The sequence below is a fragment of the Cyprinodon variegatus genome, unplaced genomic scaffold (assembly GCF_000732505.1).
Source record: "Cyprinodon variegatus isolate N-32 unplaced genomic scaffold, C_variegatus-1.0 Scaffold64, whole genome shotgun sequence".
Taxonomy (NCBI): Eukaryota; Metazoa; Chordata; class Actinopteri; order Cyprinodontiformes; family Cyprinodontidae; genus Cyprinodon; species Cyprinodon variegatus.
The window spans coordinates 1,174,163-1,190,958 of record NW_015150517.1 but is presented as its reverse complement, the minus strand read 5'-3'; the positions used below and the strand labels follow the sequence as shown (position 1 = coordinate 1,190,958).

Genomic DNA, 16,796 nt, shown 5'->3' with positions numbered 1-16,796 from the left:
TCCGATATTATGTTTTAAGGCCGATACAGGCCGATACCGATAGGGGGCCGATTATATCGTGCATCTCTCGTATTTATACAAAGAAGGATGGGCAAGAAAATCAGCCCCTAGATGGCATGGCTCGTTGATACCAACCTCTAAAGAAGAACGGCTGTAATTGAATTAAAAGTTGGTTTTATGACCTGTTTCTCTCAAGGGAACTTAATGAAAATACATTTCAACATATTTATATTTATTATATCTGTTTGCCTGCCTCATAAACCATTAAAATCGTATTAAAACTTGTTATTATAATGTAACAAATTGATAGGTATGCATATGTATGTTTAGATATACTTATATGTCCATTTATCTTTATTAATGAACCTCACAAATGCAAGCAGTGAAATGTGGGCTATATTTCTTTAAAAAATAAAGAAGGTTTTTAGAAGCTGAAAATCAGCACTGTCAAAATATCAATATTTATTGAATACTAATGTTTTAACGTCAAAATAATGCTGGCGGTATCTGATATTTACTATGATATATGAATAACATTTTCCATACATCGATACAAACTCATGGCTGGCTTGAGAAATTAAAGAGCAAATAGACATTTTTTACTCTAAGATTAAGATTTATATAGATAGTTATTAATGATCATCTCATCTTCCTGTTCTGTTTTAGAATCAGTCCTATAAAGGAGTGGTAAGGGATCCGTACTCCGGCGATGTGGCCAAGGTTGCAAACACAATGAAGAAGGAGCTGGGTTTGGGTCCCATCGATGGAGAGTCACCAAACAAACCCAGTGTCCGGGTCCACCAGGGGGTCCGAGACCTCCACGAGTCCTCCTTTAGTCTGTCAGGTGGTTTAGAATAAACCCTTAAACCTCTCGATCTAGTTTATTATTTGTTGTATCTATTCAAGTCTTATTTAAATGCATCTTTGCTGTCAGGTTCTCAAGTTGACGACCACATCCCGAAGAGGTCCTCTGCTCGGATCCTGGCTCCTCCTGGGGGCCGCTCCAGTGGTATTTGGTAACGGGCGGTGCTGGAGTCCAAACCGCTTTGACCTCTGTGTTTTTGTTTTATTTCCAAGCAACCTGGAAAACTGCACTGATTTTGAACAACATAGGATAAAAAAAAACGTTCAAACAAATTGAAGTAGCAGTCAGAACCATTTATTAATTGGTGTTTTACGAAACTGAAAAGTAAATTTGTTATAAACTGATATGAACTGCTTAATAACATCAAATTAAAAGGGCTTTGTTTGAATTTAAAATGTTTTTTCCAAATTTTACTCATTTTAATAACATGATTCAGTGGTGCTTTTAAGCATGTAATGCATTTTAATAAATGAAAGATTTAAAAAAAAAAACAGTACAGTTTTTAATGGTTGGAAATACAGTGATGTTGACTGAACTATTTAAGATAAGTGGATTAAAACCCTTCACTGACACACATACAGTACACTGTAAACACCATGGCGTTATAGTTCCTAGTGATTTTGTGTGTGGATCCTGTTAGTGATTGAACGACCCCACTCTGCTGGGCCCCCTGCCGCCCCACAGAGTGTTTTTTTGTTTTTTTTCCAGTGGACCAACGGTTCTGTGTGGTGATGAAATCCAACTGCTTCTGACATTCTGTCTGTATTTATACTTCCACTGCCTCCAGCAGTGTCATTTGAACACCCTGCCTCACCTTAAATGCCATGAGTTTAGTCCCAGTTATGATCCAATAAAATCTCAATTCTGGCATTGCTTTCATCTTGTGTGTGGGTTCTGTTGCCCTTGCAGAGTATCTAAAGGGAAAACAAGAAGCTAATTCTAAATTTCTTTTCTAATAGTCTCTGTTGTCACAGTTTTTTATTTTTTATTTTTTTGTTAACCCGATTCTGACAATGGAGTTTATTGTAATTCACATGGCTGGAGGAGGAATACAGTCCCCTCATTCCAGAGAGATTACTTTGAGCCATTTGAGTGAAAACAATAAACAAAGGGAGTCTTCTCTCTGTAACCATACTCTAATTAAGATCCGAAATGCAAAAATTATCATTAGTGAACATTTGTACATGTCCCAAAGGTCTCTAGTATAATTTAATCTCTCTCTTTTTATGTTAACAGTTTGTTGTTTTTACCACTGGCAGCTTGTTTTTTTTTTTTGCATAAGTCTATGATTTGACATATTTTTTAAACTCCTTGTTTATCAATTTTATACAAATGAGACCACAAAAGTTATATAGAGAGATCCTAACGTAGTCAAATATAAATTGAGGTTATTGTTGCAGAAAGATTGAGCTGCACAGGCTGAAGCTAAGGAAAACCACTGATCCTCTCACCTCTGGGTGACGTCTTATTCCTGCCTTCCAGTATTATATTTATGCACTGTCTCATTATTCAGTGTGGGTACTCTATACATTTAGAAATTAGTGTTTTTTTTATTTTGTTAAAAGATCAAATGTGCCAATGGGAATCACCTGCGCCTCACTGCTAACAATGCACGGAGAGAACCACTTTAACACTTGCAGTGCAGTCTCCATCGAAGGCCACAGGTTCATAAAAACTGGTGCTTTTTTTTCTAGGATTGTTTACATCTGTTACCGTATTGTTGGACATTTGTGTGTTCTGTTGAGGGCACTGTGATTCAGTGGTTGTGTTTGTGGATTTTGTTGGAAAGTGAACCTGTTAAATCCATAAGTGGCTGCTTGTTTCTTACCACAAAAATAACAGAAACTAAATAAATGATTTTAAAATGCAACTAATGTGGGTTTTGTCTATTTCTTTGTATATTTTTAGTATGTATTAACAAATAGAATTGTTGTTTCTATTATTACAGTTTTGCTCAGGTTTTAACTGACTAGGCACAGGCCGGTATAAATGCGGTTTGAAAAGTAAAACTAAAAAACGCCAGAAAAAATTACCCCATGAATGCTAAGTGGTAATGTTCAGGTTGAAATAAAATCTATATTTTGGTGAGTTTATCTTTAAAATTGTGTTTCTGCTCAAGTTACACACATTGTGATGAAAAAAAATCCAGTGCATATAATAACACAGTACACTTAACATTTTCATCAATTTTCCTTTTTTGAAAAAAAAAATTGCTTCAGTTTTGCAGATGATTTTAATGTTCAACATTGTAAAGATAATTATTAGAGATGTTTAACAATTAAACAACTTATTGGAATGTGAAAAAAAATCTTTGAAAGGGCTGTGCAGCAACAACCTAAGTACTGAAGTTAAAACACCAGATGAAAACAGTTTGCTGTAAGTGAAATATTATCCTCAGAATTATTAAATGAAATGATCAATGTATCCCACAAAGATCTTATTTTTTCAGTGTGCAATAAGCCTGAACAAAACACTCTCTGGGTATTTGCCCTCTTTAGCCCAGCTTCTAACTTTCTCTGGATCAAGAGTGGCTTGATTGAAGAAGACATTGTAAGATTTTTTTCTGCACATAGTAGTTCTAGATGCACTGATTCCAACATTAGCCCACTCACTGTTATGTAGGCAGATATTCTTGATTATTCTCTTAAAGGGGAATGCCGTTTTTTTTTTTTTTTTTACATTGGCCACTTGATTTTACGTTATTACATCATGTTCTACTCACCCATATAGGTTTTGTGTCATTTGGAGCCGTTTTGAATATATTCCATTAGGTTATATCCAAGTAACGTCTTCCTATGGGCAACGAGTTGAAGGCACAAACTGAACTGTTCATAATTTATTCTTTATGGTACGCCAGCATTCATAACATGTAGGTGAATCACTGTCCCCCAGACATCCGTGTATGACGTCATCCACGCATGTGGACTGGAGTTGTGACAGGCAGCCAGGGCCACAGGCGGCTACGCTCTACCCCTTCTATTCATTCGGCTAGCAAATCTGAATCGTTCAATTCCATTTCAAGAGCGAGATCATCTGTGGTAGCAGCACTAGACATCTTCCAGGCATGTGAGTAAAACTAGCAGCAGTTCAGCGGACAGGATGAATGAACAGTAGCCGGCGTGCGCGGATGACGTCACACACGTCGCTTTGTTTTTTAAAACCTATAAATATAAAAAATATAACCACGGATGTCTGGGGGACAGTGATTCGCCTACATGTTATGAATGCTGGCGTACCATAAATGATAAATTATGAACAGTTTAGTTTGTGCCTTCAAGTCGTTGCCCATAGGAAGACGTTACTTGGATATAACCTAACGGACTATCTTCAGAACAGCTCCAAATGACACAAAACTCATATGGGTGAGTAGAACATGATGTTATAATGTAAAATCAAGGGCCCAGTGTAAAAAAAACAGTGTTCCCCTTTAAGGTCCATCTTATAGCTGTTGCTAGTGAAACTTTTCCCACCAGTTTTTCCTTCCACTCAACATTCTGTGACTTTGCTTGGATACAGCACTACAGTGAATTCCCAACTTCTTTAGCAATATATATATATATATATATATATATATATATATATATATATATATATATATTGCCGTGGGGAGTGTATAAATACCTGCCTTTTGCACATATTACAAATGAAAAATATTGCCTATGATTGTTAAAATATAAATTTTTCCAGTGATTAAACAGGCCCCTTTTATCAGATACAGGGGCTAAAGTAGGGCTACTCATGATGATATGAAATTACCCAATAGTTAAGATACTACTTTGGTTTTGAATTAATAACAATTTAAAATGTCCTACCCTAACTTTAATTCTGTCGAAACCCATCTTTTTCCCACAATCCAGCTTCCTCCCCTCCGCTGCACCAAGTGCTTCCTGTGCGGCGCATGCGCAGTTCCAGCGGCTTAGCTGGAGAACAGTCGGATAGCAACGGGAAGACCAGGCATCAACAGAAACAACGGCACAGTGGTCAAAGGGGACAGCTTTCGCCTTGGTGAGTAACATATGTTCACCTTTACTCGGAGTCCAAACCCTGCGAGACTCAAGTTGACGTTTTTGGTTGCAAATTTGATTAATTTCATAGACAAATACTCGTCCCGTCCCACAGGAGACGGGCATTCTTTCATTGGAGTGATGCGTGTTTGTATTATGGAAAAGGCCTCCAGAGGAGGATGTGCTTTAAGGAGAAAACCCCCCGTTTTCAGTGTCAGCCGTGCCGACTAGCCGTCCTTTGATAATACCGTGGTGAAACTAAACTGACCCGAAGCTTATAAAAATGGTCTAATCGTATTTATCGGTTTAATTCGCTCTTTCGCTCCCGTTACCGTTGTCGTTAGTGAGGAGCTAGCTTGCCTGTCAGTGCATTTAACGGATATAGCTTCACGCGCAGTAAAGTTACTTTCAAGTTGGATATTTGACAGAGATTCACTCTAGTTAAACATCTTCTTGGCTCCGTTCTTGCTAAACATCTTCTTGGCTTCATTTAAAGCTCTTCCTTGTTCTGATAAACCTGTTCTTCGCTCTGCGTACGCTGCAAGAAGAGAAAGCCAGTTCTAAGTGCACCTGTATTACAGACTTTACAGTAAAAAAGCAGCGATGCAAAAGCATATGCAGCGACTTCATGTTAAAATAAGTCTAATTTTATAAGCTGGGAAGCTATTTAGCTAAAATAATAATATTTAAGTCATATGTAATAATTAAGCATATTTAGGGATTTGAAATAATAAAAAAAAAAAGGTATTCATTATAGAGCTGGTGGCGTACTATGATTTCACACTGTTTTTTAGGCAATTGATCACATGACCTATTGGGGTAAAATGCAAATAATTTAATATAAAGTTTTATCGAAAATATTTAGGGATTTGTAATCCATAAATAAAAGGCTTAACCTTTAATTATGTGTACTATGAGCCCATACTGACTTTGAGTCAATTGATCACAGGATCTAGAAGCCATTGAGCTAAAATACTAATATTTTCATGCACAAATTAATCATAATAGTTTAGGATTTGAAATGTAAAAATAAAATGCTGAGCTTGTGAAGCTAGTTGAGTAGCCTACAATGATCCAACACGGATTTTGAGTTACTTGATCATGTGACCTGGACTCTATTAAGCTAAAATTCTAATATTTAATTTCTAAATATCTAATATCTAAGAATTATTTAAAATATTGATTAAGTGATTTTTTTTCTTATATAGTTTTTCCGGGAGCTTAATTTCCCTGGGTGAGGGGTCAGACAATGAGCATTTTATTAAGACAAATCAATCAATACTGCCCGGTCTGGCATATTTCGCCCCACCCTAGTGCCAGACCTGGGATTGGAGTTCATATGCAAGCACCTGGTGGTCCAGTTCTTCCTCGGCAGAAGGAGTGATGTGAGGCCATCCCCCAGTCCACCACCTAAATGGGACGCCATGAGGGACAGGTCCAGAGAGGATTGATCAGCGGTGGAGGCGACCCGATCCATGGTCACTTAAAATGACTTTCCCACCTCTATGGTGGCGAAGGAGCCTGCTTGTACGGGAGTTGGAGCGATACTGGCTAACCTGCTTCCACGCATAGAACAATCAATTCGTTTTAGTTCATTTTTATATGAAAATATTACAATTTTAGCTCAATTGCCTATCTGTCATGTGATTGATTCACTCAAAATCAGTGTAGGATCATAGTTCTTCACGGGGTTCAAGAGTTAAAGCTCTTATTTCTTACATTCCAAATCCCTAAATATTTGTAATTAATTTTTATATGAAAGAATTAGCATTTTAACCCAATAGCTTCAAGTTCATGTGATCAATTGACTCAAAATCAGTGTTGGATCGTGGTACACCACTGGGTTCATGAGATACACCTTTTGTTTTTGTGTTTGAAATCTATGTAGCTGTTTTTTATGCTGAGTTTTTACTGTAATGTCTGTAATAAGGGTGCAATGAAGCACTGTAGAGGTTTTCTCAGATAGGGTACCTGACAAGACGAGGTTTAACCAGAGGGGATGGTTTTTGAATGTCCGTTGAACATCCAACTTAGAACTAACCTCACTGCGGTACAGCCTCATCTGTTAAGAGCCCGACTGAAGCCGTTTAACCAACCAGAACCAGGTTCAGGATCCTGTCAGAAGCAGTCAACTCTCCCATGTGTATCGGTAACCCTCTTTTGAAGGTGTGATAGCAGATTTATTAGGCTGCTAACATGGATAAACTCTTAACACTAATCAAACATTAGTCCTATCAACAATGATAAAATGATTCAAATTGATATGAAATACTTGATGAAAAATTGCATGATTTATTAAATGATCTTAAGTCGTTTCTAAGCCCCATTTACTGTTTTACCAATCTACAAAATTTAACATTATTAAATCTATATAAATGCTTTTTACTATTTGACTCATTTTAATTTGTAACAGCTTTTTTCGCCTTGGTGTTTAATATTAAGTTTAATTGGGCATTTTTGTTAGTGGTTAGTTTTTACTCTCAGTAGTTTATCCTTGTTTCCTCAGGATTTAAACACGAAAAAAAAAACAATGTTTTTGACTGAAAGCTTTAGTAATTTGTGAATTAATGTCCCGCCAAGGTGTTCAGTGAAAACTTGGTTAAAGATGCAGCTCTGCAACTAGATCGTTTTTATGTTGCTTTCCTGGCCCTTTGGAAAACTGGTTAAACTGCTGCCTGTGAGGACCTTTAATCAGGAAGTGGTTGTTCAGCATCAAATCATGCATTGTGATGATGTAGGAGCACATCAGATCAAAGGAAACATTTCAGTAACTCACTCTTTCAGTGTGATGCTTCATGTTGTGGATACCATTCCTGGTGGTTTGAGCTAAACTGTGGTAGAACATGTTAAATGCTCAGGCTAAAGGGATTAACTGAGGCAGAGATTAGGCGCCTATGAGCAAACTAGTTTATCTCTAACAAGGGACAAGGAAAGGAGAGGACACACATCAGTCCTTGGACTTTAGATATGTTAATTCAATCTATGTGGCTAGAAGTTATCCAAGTTGTATAATTTAGGACTAAAATGATTAAATTAACTTTGATCATCCATCAGGTAATCATTAACTGGAGCATGAAGACTGAAATGTGATTTCCTGAAAGAAAACCCCGCCTTGCGTCTGATCTTTCAGGATCCCAAATGAAAAACACTAAATTGCTTCTGAGAAAAATAATTACTTTTACAATTATTTTTTAAATGGACATACATTGCATTTGCAACAGCAGGTGAAAAACCAATTGGGAAAGCCCTTATTTAAATATGGAAATTTGAGGTAGCTGTATTTTATTTTGAGGATGGCCGTAAAAGTTAGTTAGAAATATTAACTTCCAAACCTTTAAATGACAGATAATAATTGTAATGATATAAAAAGAAAACACACATATACATATATATATAATATTTAATATTGTTTGTAATTTACCTTAACTATAAGTAGGCTACCTCAAACTCAAACAAATTGAATTAGACATTTTGGAAATCATCATGAAATCTATACAGCTTGACTTTGTGGGCCAAATCTGACATTGGAATTAAGATTTGTATACTAAAGTGTCATGAAATACATAACGGTATAATAAAATTTTAACTTAAAAATGTTGTAGAAAATAATTTTCTGAGGCAATAAAGACTGAACTAAATCAAATAGTTCAAGGAAAAGAGGTAAAGTTGGTTTAATATAAAGACTAAAAAATGTATGTATTTGATGAGCTGCTTTATATACATTCATATTTGTTTGGATATAACATTTCTTAGTTGTAATAGAGTTGTTTCTATGGACAACTCTTTGCAAAAGTTTGTATCAGATCATCTTAAATAACAGAGAGTTGCAGTTCTGGATAAAACAACTGAAATCAAGGTTAATCAGAGAGGAAACATGTTTTTAGATTAGTACAAAGCTATTTTCTCTGTAAGTATCAAGTTTTTAACTTATAATGGCTGAAATACTTGACTACCACCACATGGTCACAGTAATGTAGTGAACTGTAAACCAGTCATCATAACAAACATGACTAAATTAGTAAATTAATTACTTAATTATTACCATTAAATTAGTTCCCAGTTTTTTCGATTAATGATGATTAAACCGATAGTTTCAGCCCTGTGAGATAGATGTGTGGTCCCTTCAGTAATTCGTATGAAACAGTATTTTAACCTTAATCTTACACTCATGCTGAGCTGTATATATATGAAGCTGTAAAAATGTACAAATCATTTTGTTTTTCATCTTCAGATCTTTTCTCTGAGGTGGTTAAACCCAGTTTGGTTCTGAATCATTAAACACCAACATAAAGGCACTGGTGAGTAAATCCTCCATTGAATAACAGAAATAGCTGAATACTAAAATAGGATCATTTTTAATCATCATAACAACAGAGAACAGATGTTTTGATTACATCTGTACTGTATACTTCAGGATTATTGACCATCTAGATAATGATGAAATGAATATGACGAATTATATTTATTGCCCTGTTAAATAAAGGGAATTTGATCCTTCAAGGAAGAAATTTTTTTTTTAGCTCATATACTCTTTAGAATTTGTTTAAAATCCAATCGATGACTATAATCGATGACTATATTAATAATTAGCTTTTTATAGCAGTAATGTTTGAAGGATACTTATAAAGGAAGCGTGTTTATTCCACTTTGTTTTACTATACATATTAAATTAAATACCTAACTCCCAACTTAGATCATTTAATTATTTTTTATATGTATATCTGTCTAAATGTATGTAAAGCAGGAGGATGGCGGTGAATGTCTACTCCACTTCTATGAATGCTGATAACCTGAGTCGCCATGACATGCTGGCATGGGTCAACGACTCTCTACAGCTCACCTACACAAAGATTGAGCAGCTCTGTTCAGGTAATAACGTTTTATTTTAGCATCAGTATAGATTCAGAATCGATGTTTAGGCTGCCAGTAATTTAAGGGCTGCTTTTGTTACAGGTGCTGCCTACTGCCAATTCATGGACATGTTGTTTCCTGGGTGCATATTGTTGAAAAAAGTCAAGTTTAACGCCAAACTGGAACACGAATACATTCACAACTTTAAGGTTTTACAGGCTGCGTTCAAGAGAATGAATGTTGACAAGGTGAGAAAGATCAATTCCTGGCTACAATCGCAATGTTATCATTGAAATATAAAAAGCCTACAGGGCTTATCGCTTTTCACCCATCCTCCTTGTCGTTCTTAGATCATCCCTGTGGAGAGGCTGGTGAAGGGGAAGTTCCAGGACAACTTTGAGTTCCTTCAGTGGTTTAAGAGATTTTTTGACGCCAACTACGATGGGAAAGAGTACGACCCTCTACTGATGAGACAGGGTCAGGAAGGAACGCCACCTCTGCCAAACCCAGGTTTGAAAACGAGTGTCTTTATGAGTGTGTGTGTCTGAGACATTAACACTTCATTGCTTTTTTTAATAACCTCATTATAACCCCCTCCCCACCTGTAACCCAGGAGAACCATTTCATCCTAAACCTAAACGCCCCCCTCGCTCAGGTAACCCCACCCTGCATGTCTTTGCTGGGATGTAAAGGACCTTTTTTGGATTGCCGATCAGTTAATTCTGGTTTGATGTGCTCAGTCTTGGTGTGAATTGGTGTGTTTCTTTTTACACAGAAAGTTTAATACTTTTTTAATTATTGTACTGTGAGATTGCCAAATAAAGAGACAATGAACAAAACATCATCTGATTGTTTGGGTTTCAAGCTTGAGTTATGCCTTCAGAGTTTACAAGTATGGAAAAGTTTGTACAACTACCGTAATAATGTACTAATGATGTCCAAAATATCCCAATTTATTTGTAAGGTATACAAATAAATTGGGATTTTATTAAGGTGGAAAAAGAAACAATCATTAAAAATATGGGTACATTTTCTACACGTATTTCAAACAAAAATATTGTTAATAATGATGTTGTGTTTTGCTAAAATCATGAAATCCTAAATTTTAAACAACTCCATATATACAAAATATCAAACCTTCTTCCAGAAAGCACCGCACTGTTGTCATAACACTGGTTTTTGCTTAGATATGGTGTGTTTACTAATCAGAAAAAAGACCTGATTTTGGAGCTTGTGACTAAAAACCCAAAAGCTGGTGATGGTTAACAGTACATAAAACAAATTCTGCATTTTAAACACGGTGGCAGGATAGTTTGCCTTCAAATGTTGAGACTCTTGTGAATTCCTGCTTTCCAATCAGCTTTTTTCCCCCTCGTTAAAATAAGCAGATTATGGTAAGTGAGGGTAGATTCCATCTCTTTAAAGGGTTTTGGTTTCTTTTAAGATTGATTTTCAAAGTAGAGTTAATCAAAAATTTAAAGTTCAGCTTTTCTGTTTATTAGGCAGACATCAGAAGTAGTTGATGGAGTTGAGTGTGGTACGGGTCTTATTGTAGAAATACAGCAGATTTGTTTACTCCATGTCTTCCACAATGACATGCCAATTATTTTAAATGTGTTAGAAACATAAAAATAAGTTTGTGCTTCTGTGTCGCAGGTCCGATGAGGACGTCTCCCACTGCCCCGAAGACCGTCCCTGTTCCACAGAGACAGATCAACCCACCAACAACTCGCAGGAACAACCCGGTTACCCGCAACGGAGGAGACGCAGAGCTCCTAGAACTCAACCAGCAGGTACCGCTTCTCTGACCAGTCCAGGCTCTGGTTTCCTTAGAGGTCTCCGATTAAAGCTGTATGCAGCAGTATCTATGATCATCTTTGACTTTGTCACATGTGATGTCCTGGTGGATCTGTCCTCACATTCTATTTCTCCGATTTTTACCTGGTTTTAGATCATGGATATGAAACTGACTATAGAAGGGCTGGAGAAGGAGAGGGACTTCTACTTCGGCAAACTAAGAGACATTGAGCTCATCTGTCAAGAAAATGAAAACAACCCAGTTCTGGGGAAAATCATTGACATACTGTACGCTACAGAGGTCAGTTAAGTGCATCTTTAAAACACACCGCACATATGAAACACCATGCCTGTAGTATTATTTCATAGTCTACCTGGCTTATAAATCTGTTCAAAATGTTAGATATTAGATGTTAGATATGTTTTTTTTTAACCTTTAATAAGATCACGATTCAGGTTAAAAAAAAAATGCTAGTTGACGGGTAATTAGAGAAATATGTTTGATTTAAAAGAAAAACTTAGCTGTTTGGGTGTTGAATACTATATAGAGGCTTGAAATATGTCTGAGTTTCTTTCAATGTGAAAGTAATGGAGTACTTTATGTTGGTTTGTCTGATTAAAATAAGTAAAATACTGTACAGCTTGTGGTCATAACATCTGTGAAAAATGCTTCAAAAGAGCACAGTAACTGGATGGTAACAAGCTCTAGTTTCTGTGTCATAAATTGTAATAAGTCTTGTAAAACTTAAGTTGGCTGCATAAATTTCCTTGCTGTCTTGCTTTATGTGGGATATATTTATTACAGTATTTTGTAGATTGCCTTTTATCATTAGTTCGCAGACGCATTTCTTCACCAATGTGATAAATGTAGCAGTTTGAAATATCAGGAAATCCCAAAGGGTCCTAGTTGGTAAGAAACGGGTAATTTTAGATCTTTATGGTCTTTATGCTGTATAAATAAACATAGTTGGACCTTAGAAAAATGAAGGGCAATACAAAAAGATTCAAATAAGTACAGTAAGCTAAAGTTAAAGGAAGATTATTTGGTATTGGTATTAAAAGGAAGATTTAGCAATAGTGGTACACGCATAAAAACTGACCCGAATTGTTTCCACAGGAAGGATTTGCACCTCCCGAAGAAGATGACATTGATGAAGGAGCACGAGATCAGGAGGAGTTTTGAATTCTTCCTCTTTTTCACCTCCATCTCTCACCTCTCATACTTTAATCAGACCATTGAGTCTTTTTAATTTTTTTGCCTGGTTTTACCTTCCTAAGTTAACTTAAAAAATTTTCGACTTCTTCCATCTCATTCACGGCTTCACATGTCCACGACGACTTTCTTGGACAGGCTAGGACTTTGACTGGCAGAGAACACTAACCTAGGTGTGTCTGGATAAGGGCCCGGCAGCCTGGCTTGGCTTGACTGACTAATTCTAACCCGTTTTAGAGGGGGCAGTTGGACTGCACAGTGAGTTCAGTCTGTCACTTGTTCAGAGATAACAGCGATGGGATTTTAAAACTGCAGCACTGGAGCCAGCAGTGCTTTAAATCTGTCTGTGAGGAGAAAAGAAGCCTCCTCACACCAAGAGGTTTTACATAAAACACTAGAAATGTTTTACAAGCATTTTGATTGTCTTTTTGTTGTTTTTTTTTCAAGTTGAGATTATAAATGATCTTTTGCCTTTTAGGAGTAAGGCCTGCAAAATGGAAATATTTTGATTATATGCTAAACAGTGAATGATTAGCTCAACAAACATATCACAGACTGAACAGTACGTATGTACGCACTTAAAGCAGCTCATCGCCCTGAGGAAAAAACATTACCGATGTTTTCAGGTTCATCAAGTTGCTCATCAAACTGTTCTGACAGCTTGTTAGGTGACAGCATGGTGTATTTATGTTTCTATTTATTTATTGATAATATGCTCTGTACAGTTTCTGGAAAAAAGAAAAATATGGTTTGGATTTGGAGAGATTGACAGTCTTGCACTATATGTAGCAAAACAAACTGGCTGAAATGATCCAAAATGCCAACAAGCAGTGATTGGCTGCTGCTCCCAGGAGGATACAGGAAGATGCAATTTTATATTTTTTAGATTTATTTTAAAGACATGTTTTTGTTTTTTATGCATTGAATCCCTCAGTGCCCAAGTCGTGGACGTCTTTTAATTTCTCAAACAACCATCAGGCTGTAAAATATAAATTTACAAACACTGCAGACCAACGCTACTAAATACTAATGTTTATTTAGTTAAACATTTTAGCTGCTACCATTATTCCTCTGTTGCCGCTTTCAAGTTTTCATATGTTGCAAAGCGTTAAAACACCGCCATGGCTGCCAAGAAAAAAAGGCTTGGTTTGTTGTGATTAATACCCAGGATGAGCATGACTGACATTAGTGGGAGCAGTCAGAGAGTAGGAAACATCCAACACTCTCTTGCTGTTTTTTTGTTGTTGTTTTTTTTTTTTCGACCATGGTAGCCATATGATCAACTTGCATCATTTGGAGTTACTGCTGGAATGAAATAAAGCTCTGAGGATCAAGAAACTGAAAGATGTTTGCTGCGTGTCGTGATGTGGGTCTGTTTTGTTTATCTGATTCTCTGATGAATGACATCCGTGTCAAAATTGTAGATATACGGTTTTTGATGTACTCATATGCTTAATAAGCTGCAAGAAATGCAATTCTGCAGATTAACTACAATAAACAAAGACTTCGAGTAGATGCCTTCAAAATTCTGTAAATGAAAGAAATCTAGGATTTCTTTGAGCCTATAACTGAGTCATCAGAGAGAATCTGCAGCCAACTTCACCATCTGTTCAACAGACAGCAGCTAGACAAACAGATGAAGGTTAACAGGACCTGGCACATGTCAGTGAGGGTAATAGTGTACATATGGAGATGATGCAACACATTAAAAAGCCACAGAATGTTGGTACCTTTTCAAAAAGATGTAATAGTCAAATGTGTTGCAGATAATTATGCAGTAATTTACAATTATTTAATTATTGGTACCATATGAACTTATAAAGTAGACCTGGTATTTCTATCCACTTACCCATTACTATAAGAAATATTAAAATATCACAATAGAAATATTGTTTAAATAGTTTATATAAGCAAAAAAAAAACTGAAATTTTAATATGCAAACTGATCTTTTTTCCCAAAATAAATAAAATATGAGTATAGAATAGGTTAAGGGACTCCATATTATATTTCTTTTTTGTGCTGTGATTAACAAACCTGTAATTTACTTCGAGTTATCTTACAATTGTAAAAGCTGTCGATTTAGAATTAAAAGAGCTAGTTAAGATTAGCTATTTATTTTAAATTCTCTGAAGCTTTTCTAGAATAATTTCAACCATATTGTATTTTCTAATAGAGAAGTACTCTCATAATTGCAATTCCCAAAAAAAGAAAAAAACAATCCAATGGACTTGGTTTCCAAGTTTAAAGATGTTCCGCTTTCCATCCTGGAAGCTCAATTCAAAATGTCAGAAATGGCGTCTATTTTGAGGCTTTAGAGAGTGGACCAAAAACAGCCTTGTTTTGGCTTAGAAAACATGCAAACTGAACTGGACGAGCGGGTCTGCTTCTTTGGAATGGGGGTCGTTGGTTAGCCTGTAATACCCGATACCTGTCTATGTCTCTGAAAGGGGGAATTGTTGGCCTGTCTGAACAGGCCAAACTTGGAAACGTCTTCAAACCTGGAAACAAGGTCCAGTGGATTGTTTTTTTTTTTTGTTTTTTTACTTTTTTGAAATTACTATGACATGGATGACTGAGAATCTTCACCAGTATAATTGCAATGTTCATATTCTTAAATTAGAAAACCTTATTAAATAATTTCTATTAAGCTATTTAATGTTTTTTAGCTGTTTAACAGTAATAATTTAATCTCAAATAATTATCTTTTTGACCACTGGCAGAAATAAGGTTACATAATATTTATGTTTAAATATATAATATTAAACATAAATTGGGAGAAAGTTGGGTTGCCTTCCTATCCAAGCCTGTTTGTGGTTGCCATGACCCGGATGACTGTGAATTTACACAGGATGATGCTGTTTCTACAATCTATTTTCTTTAAAAAAAAAAAAAAACTTTTTTTTTTTTTTACTTCTCAGAAATTAAAAATTTACTGAATTAAAGTTTAATGTTGATGTTTTGCTGTTTTTATTATTATTATTTTATTTTCCCATCCCTTGCTTCATTGAGTGTATCCATGGGTTCAGAGGCAGAGCTCTGACGTCATGCCAACAAAGAGACGTGGCAGAGCCGCTGACTTAGCGGCCCGTCAGAGATTCACACGGGTCGGCAGCAACAAGAAGAGAGGAAAGAAGTATCTATACCCCCGAACTAATAACTGGTCCATCTGAAATCGAAACATGGCCTCTAATAATGGCTCAGTCGGCAAATGGGAGGTGGTGAAGAAAGGGAAGAAAAGTAATCAAGGAGGAGGAAAGTCTAACGGGGGAAGGAAAGCCCTGGGAGAGTCCAACCAACCGTCCAGACGTAAGTGAACGAGGCCTGGTCCTGATAGCTAGTTCCCGTTTCTTACCTTACTTCTTATAATAAATAACACGTTGAGGTTTGCCTCTGTAGCTGTTAAAATTTTATTCTAAATACAGATATTCACAGTGCTAACAGCTGGGGTTGCAAACGTAGCAGGTCTCACAGCTGTCAACTGATTTGACAAGCTAGCTGTACAAGCTAGGCTTCATTTAGCGTTTCCCCTCTTTAATGGTTTTGTTCTTTTTTTTTACCCTCTCATATTTAAACATATATTATCTGATACATCAACAGACGCAGCGTTCACGCAATAAACTTATTCTGTCTGCGTTGAGCTTCCCGTATGAAGCTAATCGGATAGCTTTAGCCGTTAGCCTTCCAGCAGCTTTTCGTACAGTGCAACAGAAAAGTCTAAAAAAATGTAGAGGAGCTCTAGTTTTTAATAGCTAATTCTTAATTAGCTTTAAAGTTAAACACGAGGCAGAGGTTTCTTTTCTTTTTCTGGCAAAATAATTCTGGCTGATTATTAGAAAAGTCTAATCCCTGATTTCCTGTTAACTAGTTAAAATGCTAATGCTAAAACTAATGCTGAGCTTCTAATTATTTAAAAACTAAAGTTTTCCAAACGTAGCTCATTTTGGAACCTTATTTATAATATCCACGTTTTTAACTTTAAGTTTCTGTTTTTTTTTCCCTATTTTGGGATTAAAATCCGGTTTCATTCATCACATTTCTAACTTAAATGACATGATAGACTTTTTT

General features: G+C 36.1%; 3 protein-coding genes across 4 annotated transcripts in view; all 3 read left to right on the top strand.

Annotated features, from left to right (window-relative positions):
- dpysl5 (dihydropyrimidinase like 5) overlaps nucleotides 1-1,343 on the top strand; it is a 26,188-nt gene extending 24,845 nt beyond the window's left edge. The window contains exons 13-14 of the mRNA XM_015371764.1: nucleotides 667-844; nucleotides 935-1,343. Coding sequence (XP_015227250.1) covers nucleotides 667-844; nucleotides 935-1,020 — 264 coding nt within the window. The 3' untranslated portion in view covers nucleotides 1,021-1,343. The remainder of the gene's footprint in view (nucleotides 1-666; nucleotides 845-934) is intronic.
- Nucleotides 1,344-4,770: 3,427 nt separating this feature from the next.
- Nucleotides 4,771-14,069, top strand: mapre3 (microtubule associated protein RP/EB family member 3). 2 transcript variants are annotated; one of them, XM_015371708.1, is made up of 8 exons: nucleotides 4,771-4,870; nucleotides 9,101-9,167; nucleotides 9,614-9,738; nucleotides 9,823-9,968; nucleotides 10,071-10,230; nucleotides 11,377-11,513; nucleotides 11,672-11,818; nucleotides 12,635-14,069. In XM_015371708.1, exons 3-8 carry the CDS (start codon nucleotides 9,618-9,620, stop codon nucleotides 12,698-12,700), a joined length of 777 nt encoding a protein of 258 aa, XP_015227194.1. In that variant the 5' UTR covers nucleotides 4,771-4,870; nucleotides 9,101-9,167; nucleotides 9,614-9,617; the 3' UTR covers nucleotides 12,701-14,069. The 2 variants fall into 2 exon arrangements, with proteins under 2 accessions (XP_015227194.1, XP_015227193.1); XM_015371707.1 differs by having other exon boundaries at nucleotides 4,772-4,870; nucleotides 9,611-9,738.
- A 1,725-nt stretch (nucleotides 14,070-15,794) lies between these two features.
- The window catches only part of tmem214 (transmembrane protein 214), a 13,922-nt gene continuing 12,920 nt past the window's right edge, over nucleotides 15,795-16,796 (top strand). Inside the window, exon 1 of the mRNA XM_015371756.1 lies at nucleotides 15,795-16,037. Coding sequence (XP_015227242.1) covers nucleotides 15,911-16,037 — 127 coding nt within the window. The 5' untranslated portion in view covers nucleotides 15,795-15,910. The remainder of the gene's footprint in view (nucleotides 16,038-16,796) is intronic.

What these genes read in the sequence shown, in the direction of transcription:
- mapre3 (XM_015371708.1), top strand. Translation starts at nt 9,618, where the DNA reads ATGGCGGTGAATGTCTACTCCACTTCTATGAATGCTGATAACCTGAGT. An exon ending in GATTGAGCAGCTCTGTTCAG is followed by an intron (nt 9,739 to 9,822) that starts GTAATAACGTTT and finishes CTTTTGTTACAG; the next exon opens with GTGCTGCCTACTGCCAATTC. An exon ending in ACATACTGTACGCTACAGAG is followed by an intron (nt 11,819 to 12,634) that starts GTCAGTTAAGTG and finishes TTGTTTCCACAG; the next exon opens with GAAGGATTTGCACCTCCCGA.